We start from the raw sequence: 12,506 nt of genomic DNA on the forward strand, positions 1-12,506 counted from the left end.
ACGTAAACGCACCGTTTCCTGTCTAATGGATAGATAGTTGTTCCTTCCCTCGTCAAGTCTCCGCTAACAGAAGATTTTTTCCCTCTTATCAGTTCTGGCCTCCAAAACCCCTCCAAACCCAACAAAACAGAGCAGAACTCAGCAGTTCATGGCTACTTCCAGACTATAGAGACCCAAAAAACAGTACAAAAAGCTGCAGAGATGGTTCTTCTTCACCTCCCAAGAACTCACATATCTCTCTGCAACCATTTCTCTCTCTTCTCAAAACCCAAAACCCCCACCTTCAACATCGCCACCACTCTCCACCCAATCCTCACCTCCAAACTCTTCTCGGCACCCAAATCGACCCTCTCAGCCTCAGAGCCCATCCCCATTTCCCAATTCTCCGGAACCCACATCGAAACTCCTCAAGAATTCGAGACCCCCATCGAAATCCATCCAGAATTCGAAACTCACATCGAAATCCCGCTCGAGAAGCTCTTCGTGCCTCCTGAAACCGAGGTCAAGTACACCGACACCGGTGCTCTAAGCACGAGAATCTTGAAAGGGTCCAATATTCTGCTCAGCAAGTACGCCAGAGACGCTCAGGTGAACCAAGCCGAGTTTGTGAAGAGCAGTGTGAGGACTGAGGATTGCCCCTCTGACGGTCTCCCTGAGTTTGCTCTTGTGGGTCGCTCCAATGTCGGCAAGTCCTCTCTGCTCAACTCGCTTGTGCGCCGAAAGAAGCTCGCTTTAACCTCCAAGAAACCTGGTCAGTATTATTTACCCTGTGAATTCAATATTTTCAATTTTTCATTTTGGGCTGGTTTCATTGTTCTAAGTCTTATGCTTGGTGTTGGCACTTTTTTATTATGGTGAGGAAAACCCAACAGGGAATAGTGTTTTTTGTTAATTGGTTTGGTTGTTTGATGAATTTTTTGCCATAAAATTCAACAAATTTATGGACAGTGTTGTTGCTTTGCTTTCTTGTGGTTGTCTATGTGTTATGTTAGTTTATATGAGTTACCTTAATCTTTGCATCTAGTTTAGTATATGGTAATGAATGGCATTGTGGCGTTTTGGTATTTGCATTGACCATGCATTCTAGCATCTTGATTTGTAATTCACTACTCAGATCATTCTTTTTTTCTTTTTTTTTGCAGGGAAAACACAATGTATCAATCATTTTCGGATCAATGATAGCTGGTTCCTGGTGGATTTGCCAGGCTACGGGTATGGCTGAAAGCTATGTATATTTGATTTCTGTGGTCGTTTTTGTTCATTGAGAAGATGTGAAGAAGTAATGTGACACTTTGGATGACTGTTATAATGAAAGATTTAAGATTTGTGAGAGCTGTGAAGGCGTGCAGCCTTATTGCTTTAGTTTCTTCAAAGTTCGCATGAATCTAGGATTCGAAGTAGTTCCACTATGATTATGTTCAACAAGAGACCTCTGATTTCTCCCTTATGCTTGTTTCAAACTGATGGTCTTATCTTTGTGCATTGTGTAACGTGAGAGCTGTGAGGGCGTGCATCCTTATTGCTTTAGTTTCTTCACAGTTTGCATTAATCTGGGATTCGGAGTACGTCACTATGATTATGTTCAACAAGAGACTTCTGATTCTCCCTTATGCGTGTTTCAAACTGATGGTTTTATCTTTGTGCTTTGTGTAACCTGAACAGGTATGCAGCTGCACCACAAGAACTTAGAACTGATTGGGTGAAATTTACTAAAGACTACTTCCTGAATAGATCAACGTTGGTTTCGGTTTTCCTTCTCATTGATGCTAGCATTCCTGCCAAGAAAATTGATCTGGAATATGCTAGTTGGCTGGGTCAGAATCAGGTAATATCCTTTCTTTACACTTATGCTGGTAAACGATTATGTGGTGGAACATAATGACTCAAATTGAATAATTGTAGCTGTCCAGGCACTTTTCTCAGTGACTACACTTATTTCTTCTTTTTTCTTCATTATGATGAAACATACATGCTTGTTCTAATTTTAAGTTTCCTCCCAAAACTCAACTCACCGAAGAAAAAAAAGTTTCACCGTTTTTAAGATGGGAATGAGGGCATGTCCTTTGGCTGGCTGTAACTTATGATTTGTGAAAAGGAAATAGATACTTTCTTGAACCTGCTTGCATATGCATCTTCCCTTCTTTAAAAGAGATGATGATCAGAGGTGACTATATGCTCTTTCAGATTCCTATGACTTTGATATTCACTAAATGCGACAAGCGGAAGAAGAAAAGGCATGGAGGAAAAAAGGCAGAAGAAAATGTGCAGGATTTCCAGGAGTTAATAAGTGGCTTCTTTGAGACAGTGCCGCCATGGATTATGACCAGCAGCTTAACCAATCAGGGTCGTGACGAGATGCTATTGCATATGGGTCAGCTGCGGAATTACTGGCTCAAGCACTAGGAAAACCAGAATCATGCCTTTCTACCCTCGAGTAGGTATTATCAGAGTCGTCCATACATGGGAGTACAAGAAGCGTCAAGGGATATTGTCATCTGCTAAACCCTAAAGCTTTGTAATTCGCCTAAACACGAATTCCTCAAAATTCCTCGAATTTGGCAACCGCACATTCTGACGGAGAAAGGGAGAGGAAATGTGCTCATTTTGTTGTAGCATTGCAGATCAATTTTGTTCTTGTTGAAATGAAAATACGGGTTCTTGGAGATTCTGTTTTCGTAGTGTAAATCTGCTGAAAAGCATTATTTAAGTTCAGATATCAGAATCTTGTAGCTCAATTCTTTTCCCTGTGCTGCGTTTTTTATACTGATTCTATGCAAACCCTTTATACTGACTCTATGCAACAGTTGGGTAGAAGTAGAACCGCATGAACTTGTTCATATTTGCAGACCATAAATTTGGCAATCGCTCGAACAACAAAAAACACCTGAATAGCTTCGAATTATTATCGAAATAAACGTGAAAAAATTTGAGAAAATTTTATAGCAACCAACAAGCACAATAAAAGGAAGATTTACCAAAGTAATTTCCATTAAGTATCAAAACGAAGCATTGAGTTTATCAAAACTAACTCTTCAACAACACAAGGAGATCCAAAACTTGTTTGAGTGAAAATTAAAGACTATCAAGACAACAAAACGAAAATAAAAATCATAACAAAGCAAAAGCTGGGTGGGTGGGCTTTGAAATCTTATGAGGCAGCAGCGGCAGTTCCCTTGCGCCTTGGAGCAGCTTGTGTGCCTTCTGTGAAGTTGCTCTTGAACCTCCTTGGAACATTGCGAAGGTACCTCATACGCCCAGTTCCCGTCGTCTTTCTGCGCAGCGCCTTCTCACTCCAATTGTCTGAAATTGGCAGAGAGTTCATCAAAATTCAAATTTGCAATCCTATTAATAATACAGAAAATTAAAAATAAAAATAGAGAATTTTGGTACATTTTCTGAGGCGGGAAGCGGGGTAAGCACAAGCTGAGCAGCGACTCTTTTGGAGGTGGAAGCTTCTGCGTCCGCATCGCACACACAGCGTGTGGGTCTTGTTCCTTCTCTTTCCGAAGCTGCCTGTTCCTTTGCCCTAATTCATATTCCCAAATTCACACCATTTTAATTACAAATATAAATGAGAAGATGTCAAAGCAAGAAATAGGGAGTGAGAGAGAGAGGGAGAAAGAGAAAGATCAGAGAGAGTACCATTTCTTCAGTTGCAGTGAGAAACCCTAGATTCGGAGTTGTTGCGGGAAAATTCTCGCGGACAAAGAGTTAGCAATTTATATAGTCATCGTCTTCGGCTCGATTAGGGTTTCTCTTCAATAGTTGGGCCGTTAAATTATATGCGCCCAAAAGATTTCTCAGGCCCACTGGCCAGGTCCAATGAAGCCCATTTCGTGATATAGCGTTCCAAAGTCCTGCCGAAGCGCAATGGGCTATTAAATAAATATAGGAAATACGGGAACTAACCACTAAATAAAAAAAAGAAGTTTAATATAAACATCTGCGGGGATAGCTCAGTTGGGAGAGCGTCAGACTGAAGATCTGAAGGTCGCGTGTTCGATCCACGCTCACCGCATTTTTGTTTCATTTTTAACTTATTTATTCTGAATATCTTTCTTTAAGACCTATTTCTTCTGAATTTCTGCAAATAATTTTTCCTTTTAAACCTATTTCTTCCCAATTCCTGCAAATATATTTTCCTTTTACTGTATAAGAAAAAAAACAGTTCCACAACCTATTGAATATATTTTTCAAGTTCATTGTTAACATGAAAGCATATATAAAAATATTAATTTCAAAATTATCAATGTGGGAGCAAATAATCGTGTGCCAATAATCGAACACCACATGTACGAGAGGAACCTAACTAGACCAAATTACCCCTAACAAAGGGGCTCAGACCGGTAGAGGTCGATTCCTCTGCCATAATTAATAGGAGTGTGAGCTTTGCTAGGCCTTACACGTGCTGTGAGCCAACTTGGCCCATTAAGCATCCAGGCCCTACCCACGTCGGTAAACCCCAAGCGTAGACTTTGTGGCCATATGGGTCAGAGACCATTCCCACCTGGGTTCCGTAGAGCAAGTCTAACAATACTAATCTATGAGCAAAAAGCCTTCACAATAGGATCAACATTGATCCCTAAAATCTCTCTCATTACTGCATAATGACAATCTAGAAGATCATGTCCACACATTTTTGGGCAAATATCTCCCAAGTCTTAAGTCAAATGGCTAATTAACTGAACGCATGACATAAAAGGCAACAACACCCCTAATTAATGCCAAATGCAGCCTCATATAGCGATAAGTCATCTACTAATGGGACATTAAAAAAAACCAACATTCGCCACCAACATGAGGTAACGTTCTATTTGATTTGGACAACCCTAATCTTGATCTCAAAAACTGACTCTGACACTGGAGGTTTTTTGGCTCATACCACACCGATGCGTACAAAGACTCACGATCTTTTTGTCTTTTTCTCAAATTTCATGGTTTGAAAAGTCATTTCCGAGGACTAACGAGATTATTCCCCACGATGACAAAGTACCTTGATTTATTATTTTCTGGCTTTTTATCACAAACGGTCTCTAAGGTTTGCGAAATTATCATCTTTCGTCTCTAACCTTTTTTGTGACACTAATGGTCCTTAAGGTTACCCTCCATACATCAAAATGGTCTCTACCGTTAGCTTCCATCAAATTTTCTATTAAATTGCTGATGTAGCGCATGTGTGGAGCCCACACATCCAATGAGCCACGTGGCTTTAATATAATATAATATATTTTTAAATCTTAAAATACATATAATAAAAAATTAAAAGCAACTCAAGCCTTTTTATAAATAATTTTAAATATCTCTCTCTGTCCCTCTCCGTGTGTTCTCTTTCCTTCTTCCCTCGCAGACCCACTCCTATCACCCTCCTTTTTCTCCTTCTCTCTCTCTAGCTTGCCCTTTTCCTTTCCGGATCTCCCGTCCACAGTTGATTCCTCACTTCAACAGTTTTTGTTCTTTGTAATGCTTCAATTATAATTGTTTTGCAGCTTTCACAAATTGGGTAAGTTTATTGAGTTTAAAAAGACGAAGGAAGAAACAAATATAGAAAATTTGGCATAAGTCCAATTATGAGGAGAGATTTTGGGTGCAATTCACGCAGAAATTATTGTTGATCCAAGTCCTTTGACTTTTGCGCCACATAAGATTACATGCCTTTTTAAATTTAATGATATTTACTTTTATTTATTTTTTGTTTTTTGTTCCAGTTATGCACCTAAAACATAAATAAGGTAAATTATGAATTCGTAAAACTGGTAAGTTATTGATTTGTAGGATATTAATTATCATATTGGATTTGAATTTAATTGCAAATCTATTTATTGAATTCTGAAATTTTTCCAAGGTATACCGACATCAAAATTTGTAATATGAGTTCATAAAAACTTCATACCTTAACAATAGGTAAGGTACCTATGCATACACCTCGTATGCAATATGCAGGTAATTAAACCCATAAATTACCTCTGGTCCAAGTAATTAAATCCATAAATGACCTCTAGTCTAGGCAGTTATACCCCCTAGCCCAGCTAATTGAACTCATATAATATATTGATATGGATCTTTAAACTCAACTGAGATAAAAGTCCATACAAAATTTCTTTGGAAAAAAAAAAAAAACACTATTACATGGAAGACATATACGTATGTATATAAATATGAAGCTCCAGAAAAAACTGCTTAAGAAAACTCAAGAAAAAAACACTTACCTGTAAGGCAGGTACATATATACCTATAAGGCAGGTACATATATACTTGTATGTATTAACATTATTTACCTGTATGTCAGGTACATAACTTGTCTGATTGATTGATATAATATGTGAGTCTTTACTTTTTATTGATTAAATTGTATTTTATCTATATATTAGGAATATTATCAAGGAAAAAAATTCAAAATTCAAATTCTGGAATTCAATTACAAGGAAATAATGCATTAAATTTAGATTTTCAATGTGCTTTCCTTTTTTACCTTAAAGGGTAAAATCGATACAACAAAACAGTAATAAATGTCAAAGGACCTACATCTAAAACCAAAAACGCGAGGACTAGACCCAATTACAGCTAATCATTTTGGACTTAGATCTAAGAAGCCCAAACAAATATTATAAACCAACATCAAAGATGTGGATGGGCACGTCATTAAGCAAAGTGTTTGTGTACTTAAGGGATATTGGATTTTTTATTTATTTTTAAAATGAAGAGGTCTTGAATTTTCAATGCTTTGGTTGCTTATAAATTAAAAGAAAAATCTTGTCACAGTAGTGCGTGGCCTGATGGTGCTGCCGTGAAGAATCCAATTGTTGGGGACAACTGGAATGTTGAGGAGATCTGAAAAGAACAAGGGAAAAATATAAAGAAGGTCATATTAATAGCTTAATTTCGAAAATAAAAATTTATAGCCACGTGGAATGGATTTTAAGTTTTAAAAATATTAAAATTATCTATATCATTGGATTTGTGGGCTCTACACATGTGTCACAACAATAATTTAACAGAAAATTTGACGGAAGCTAACGGCATGGACCATTTTGATGTGTGGAGGGTAACCTTAAGGACCATTAGTGTCACAAAAAAAACGTTAGGGACGAAATGTGATAATTTCGCAAACCTCAGGAACCATTTGTGACAAAAAGCGTTATTTTTTTTAACTGATAACTAGAGTAGGAGCCACAATAACGATACTTAAGACTTCTTAAGCACACAATTAACCTTTAATTATGTGATGTGTACATAACATCAAATCCATACTTTATATGTGGTAGCTTTGAACCAAAAAAAAAAAAACAAACTTGATATGTGGTAGATATTTCCATTCATAATGTTTGTATGAAGAAGTAGTAGATGAAGTGGACAACCACATCAATTAAAAAATGTCAATAAATCATAAAAAAAAGAAAAAAAAAATGTGGTTATCCACTTCATCTATCACATAAAGTGGTATGAAAATGTGGTAATCATTATTCGAAGAATAAACATGAAAAATATTGATAGGCGACAGTGGGCACACCAAGATATCACAACAGCAGCAATTCAAATTCAAATTCTGCAAGCAAAGTTACCAAATTGGTTGAATTGGCACAATCTTTTCTCATCTGGGTTATATATTATTGGTACCACTATTTGGTGACAGAAAGACATTCCAAAAGAATAATCATGATTAGAGTGAGCCCCAATATCATTGAATTGTGACCATCTGATGGGTGGACCATTTCCGTTGACCATCTGATCTGATGCCGACCTTAACTTGTGCCAGTCAATTTATGAAGGGCTGGAAATGGTCCTTCACATGTAGGGCACCATATCATGTACAAATCAAAGTCGTTAGGGATAATCAATTTCTTGGACCACAAGCAATTAAGGCATTTTAGTAGCCCATCAAAAAAAAATTGATGGTCCTCCTAATTGGTGGCCATGTGAATTCTCATTGGGTGTACGTTCCTCCCAAATTGCTCTATCATGAGCTTGTGGTTGTGGATGATATGAAGCTTAGGGCAGGACCACAATTTGGGTTTGTTAAGCAAAGTGCATTTGCTTAAAGATGCTTTTTGTGAGGTTGATTTGCCTAAGTAATGGTCTTTTTAAGATTGTTCATGGAACCTAATCGCTTTCTTTCCTTCTTTACCAAATTTCTAATTGTACCCATGTTGTCAATTTCTTCTTCATAAGCCCTTAAGTTCATATTTCATATTTAGCCATTTTAATTATAATTTAATCAAACAATTAGAGAAACGTCATTCGCAACCCTAAAAAGTATTTTATATATATGATTGGATACATTGTGGATAGGTTTTCAAACTAGAGCCATCGCCCCCCTAATCTTTGCACGTTTAAGTTATCTAGCTGAAGTTAGTAAGGTTCGAGAGGTATGTTTGGGCATTTGTAGCTCGTAATGTTTTCTTATAAACACCAATAAAAAAAACTTTAAAAATTCAAGTGGTTATTGCATATTTACTTGCAATTAGAACAAGTTAAACCAATTTTAAAGATCCAAACAATTCTATTTAATTCATTGCTATGAAATCATTCAACAAAGCTCCAATTTTAGATAGTCAAACTTATATGGGTACCATATATAGCATTGATATATTAAAAAAGCTCATTACATTAGGTTGGTGGGCAGAGGCATATAGTTTGTGGACATGATGAAATGACATATAGATGTAGGACTTTGAACCTTGTTTTGGTAAGGCAGTTATGAATTATCATTTCAAAAAAATCATATGAAAATACATTAATTTTTTATTTTATTTTAAAAAAACACAATCCATGTACACAAGTATAAAACTATAGGAAAAAAATGAATTAAAAAAAAAGAAAATAATAATAATAAGAAAAAAAAAAAAAAAAAAAAAAAAAGGTTGAGAGAGGGGCTTATTGAATCAAGAAATCGGTTTGATTGTCCATCTTTTTGATATAATAATATACTAGACTCTCTGCACGCTCTTCCGCACCTATGAGAGGTTTTTTTTTTTTTAATTTTAAAATTTATTTTAGAATTAAAAGAGATAATGGGTAGTTGTGTTCCATAAAAATAGGATCCATTATCTGATTTTTCTTTTAATTTTATTTTTTTTAATATGAAAAAGCATGAATTTACCATATTATCCTCATTTAATTAATAATTTCAATTCTTAATATTTGCATTAATCAAGAACATTTTCTGGTATTTTGAATGTTTTACCATTCTCTGTCTTTTGCTTTATATATAGGCTTTTTATCACAAATGGTCCTTGATGTTTACGAAACTATCACGAATGGTCCTTGAGGTTTTTTTGTGACACTAATAGTCCTTAATGTTTGGACTTTTTATCACAAATGGTCCCTGCCGTCAAAAATTCTGTTAAGTGTATGATGTGGAAGATAAGTGGAGCCCACATGTCCAATCACATCGTGACATGTGGATTAAATAAATAAATAAATAAAATTTGGGATGAAAATCCATGAAAAAACCATTCAAATTTGGCCATACCTTAAATCAATCTTTCAAATCCTGCTTCACTATGTGAAATGAATTCCCATTTGTTTCCTCCACAGGCTCTTCGTTATTGGACATCTTTTGTTAATCGGAAACAGAGTTACAGAGATAGATTGAGAGGTAAAAGAGCGAGAGGGAGAGAAGGAAGGTGGTGCTTGTGTTTCCACACAAAATATGTTATAAGCTTTAAAAGGAAGAATCTCTCTGCTTCCACATATAAAAGAGGTTCGCACTTTTTTTATGTGAAACTTCTGTACGTTTTTTACCTTTTTTTTTTAATGGAGGTAAAAGAGAGAGAGAGAGAGAGAGAGAGAGAGAGAGAGAGAGAGAGAGAGAGAGAGAGAGAGAGAGAGAGAGAGAGAGAGAGAGAGAGAGAGAGAGAGAGAGGCTAAATGGTTTTTTAATGGATTTTCATAAAAAAAAAAGATTTATTTATTTATTTAATCCACATGTCACGATGTGATTGGACATGTGGGCTCCACTTATCTTCCACATCATACACTTAACAGAATTTTTGACGGCATGGACCATTTGTGATAAAAAGTCCAAACGTTAAGGACTATTAGTGTCACAAAAAAACCTTAAGGACCATTCGTGATAATTTCGTAAACGTCAAGGACCATTTGTGATAAAAAGCCTTATATATATACTAGCCTCTTCTCACGCACTTTCACGCTTGCCAGAGGTTTTTTTTTTAAAAAAAATTTAAATTTATTTTAGAATTAAAAAAGATAATCGGTAGTTGTGTTCCATAAAAATAGAATCCATTATTTGATTTTTCTTTTAATTTTAATTTTATAAATATTAAAATGTGTGAATTTACCATATTATCCTCATTTAATTAATAATTTCAATTCTTAATGTTTGCATTAAGCAAAGGCATTTTCTGGTATTTTGAATATTTCACCATTCTCTACCTTTATATATATATATATATATATATATTTACTTATTCACTAATTATGGAGGTGATGGAAATAAAGGCCCAAAAGGGCCCAATGTCAGGTGGCCACCATTTGGGATCTGATGGGCCACACTGCCATTTGCACATGCCACCTCTTGCCTTAAATGGGGTTGCAGAAGAAAAATAAAAAAAACCCATTGACGTTGAAAACTCTCTCTCTGTGTTCATAGAGAGTGAAGTGTACTTATTATGTGAGTGAAGCCTAAGATTCGATTTGTATGTTGCTTCATCAAGGCAATTTCGGTCGGAACAAACCCCACCAGCCGCTACAAGCTTACGGTTTTCTTTGAAAAAACTGCAACAAACCCTACGAATTGTCAAACTCATTCCCCACAACATCGTACCAACATGTTATGGCCATGCAATGCTAGAAAAAAATAACCCACGAATAATTATTATATTTTATTCATCAACGGATTGAGAGATTCAAATTTGAAGAAAGAAGCACCGTTAGACCAGGAGATATTTAATAGAAAACTCACGAATTTGAATTTGCCTATCTATGGGCGGAAAAAGTTTATAAAACTAGCATCCGAATTAAATATTCCCACTCAGGTCATTATGATGAAAATAATTGTGTCAAGTACTATAGTTTGGAGTCTATGGAGAGATTATTTGTTGGGTTTCTCTTTCTTTTTGTTCACATGCATGGAGATTTGAATCATCCTACCATTTGAGTCACGGTTTCTAGAAAAGCTAACAATTGTAATCAATTAGAAAGATTTTTGTAGATCTTATTGGATGATGATGAAAGAATTTAGCTAAAGCAGTTGTAATTACGAGGGAATTTAGTCGAGGGCAAAGTAATATGATGACAATGTCCTTGGAATCCATCCATGACATTTGACTTAACGTTTGTAGGTAATCACGTAGTTAGGTCAAGTAGATCTTTCTAGATAGTGATGAAAGAAATTAGTTATAGTTAGGAGGGAATTTAGTCGAGGTCAAATATGCTAATAATTTAGTTTGGGATCTAAAATTTCTACGTTCACACACACACACATCAACGACTGTCACTTATTTATATTCACGAAGACAATTGATTTCGGGATAAATGTTGGACTCTTGAAGTCTAACCATTGGAGTAACTATCGGGAGAGTCTTATCTTATACCCAAGGTCACCACCGGGATTGTAGTGACATGTGTTTGTAATGCTTAATTAACCTCAAAATCAAGCAAGAACCAGTTTTGTCAACCACAACACCCTCATTTTCTCTAAGTTTGGGTATGATTAGTAAGATTTTGGGTGCATCCCGAATGGTTAATAGCTTGCTTCATTTGTCTTTTCCAAGCAATTTCCACCGGGATTATATATGCATGCCTGCTGGTATACAGTATAAAACTCCATATTGCTCCAATAGCTCAGTAAGTGAGAGCTGTATGGTGCTCCTTTAGGAAAAAACACGATCAAAAGATTTCAATTATGGGTTGACTAATAATGTGAGCACTATATTTACTATATATGATGGAGCAATATATCTTGATGATTAATAAGTTTCATGCCCAAGTAAAGGGCTATGATTAAAACGTGGGGTCTTTTCGCTTTCTGAGATTTTGATCATATAATATGTATAATTGGATTGAAAAAGTGGTGGTCCAACATTGCCTTTTTTTTTTTTTTTTTTTTTTTTTGGTGAGGACTTTTCTTATTGAATTGAACAATAGTATACTAAACTCACACACTTATACGAAACCCAAAACCTTTCCTTTGAGAGCAATTACTCCAAACTACTATACTAGTAGTCCCTTGCAGTGGTCCAGCCTTACTTGGGAGTAAGAAATCATTTTGACAGCGAAATTTGCATATGCCATGGCAGTAATAAAAATGGGTACATGATGCATATCTAGGTCCTCTGCAAAAAGGAAAAAAGTAGGGTAAAAGAGTAAAAGGGTATGGTAAAAAAGAAAATTGAAGTCAGTGTATATGATTTTCATTGTTTATCAGTAGAAGTCAATTTTCCATTGAAGTTGTCTGAAGATCTACACCTTTCAAAAAAAATTCAAAAGAACAAAAAACCCTAGCTAGATTGAAAATGAATAACCACACACAAGGCTAGCTAATGTTA

At 35.7% G+C, this 12,506-nt stretch overlaps 2 protein-coding genes and 1 non-coding gene across 3 annotated transcripts; 2 read left to right on the top strand and 1 right to left on the bottom strand.

Moving 5' to 3' along the window:
• The first annotated feature begins 37 nt into the window (after positions 1–37).
• Positions 38–2,735, top strand: LOC110761227 (P-loop containing nucleoside triphosphate hydrolases superfamily protein). Its single transcript, XM_021963653.2, has 4 exons — positions 38–751; positions 1,143–1,212; positions 1,663–1,825; positions 2,185–2,735. Exons 1-4 carry the CDS (start codon positions 202–204, stop codon positions 2,401–2,403), a joined length of 1,002 nt encoding a protein of 333 aa, XP_021819345.1. The 5' UTR covers positions 38–201; the 3' UTR covers positions 2,404–2,735.
• A 235-nt stretch (positions 2,736–2,970) lies between these two features.
• LOC110761229 (large ribosomal subunit protein eL37) lies at positions 2,971–3,787 on the bottom strand. Its single transcript, XM_021963657.2, has 3 exons — positions 3,643–3,787; positions 3,391–3,526; positions 2,971–3,300 (listed from the first exon to the last, which is right to left on the bottom strand). Exons 1-3 carry the CDS (start codon positions 3,643–3,645, stop codon positions 3,149–3,151), a joined length of 291 nt encoding a protein of 96 aa, XP_021819349.2. The 5' UTR covers positions 3,646–3,787; the 3' UTR covers positions 2,971–3,148.
• A 158-nt stretch (positions 3,788–3,945) lies between these two features.
• Positions 3,946–4,018, top strand: TRNAF-GAA (transfer RNA phenylalanine (anticodon GAA)). The gene has a single exon. It is a non-coding gene; the product is annotated as a tRNA-Phe (tRNA).
• The last annotated feature ends 8,488 nt before the right edge of the window (positions 4,019–12,506 follow it).

The sequence above is a fragment of the Prunus avium genome, chromosome 1, assembly GCF_965620075.1.
Source record: "Prunus avium chromosome 1, drPruAviu1.hap1.1, whole genome shotgun sequence".
Taxonomy (NCBI): domain Eukaryota; kingdom Viridiplantae; phylum Streptophyta; class Magnoliopsida; order Rosales; family Rosaceae; genus Prunus; species Prunus avium.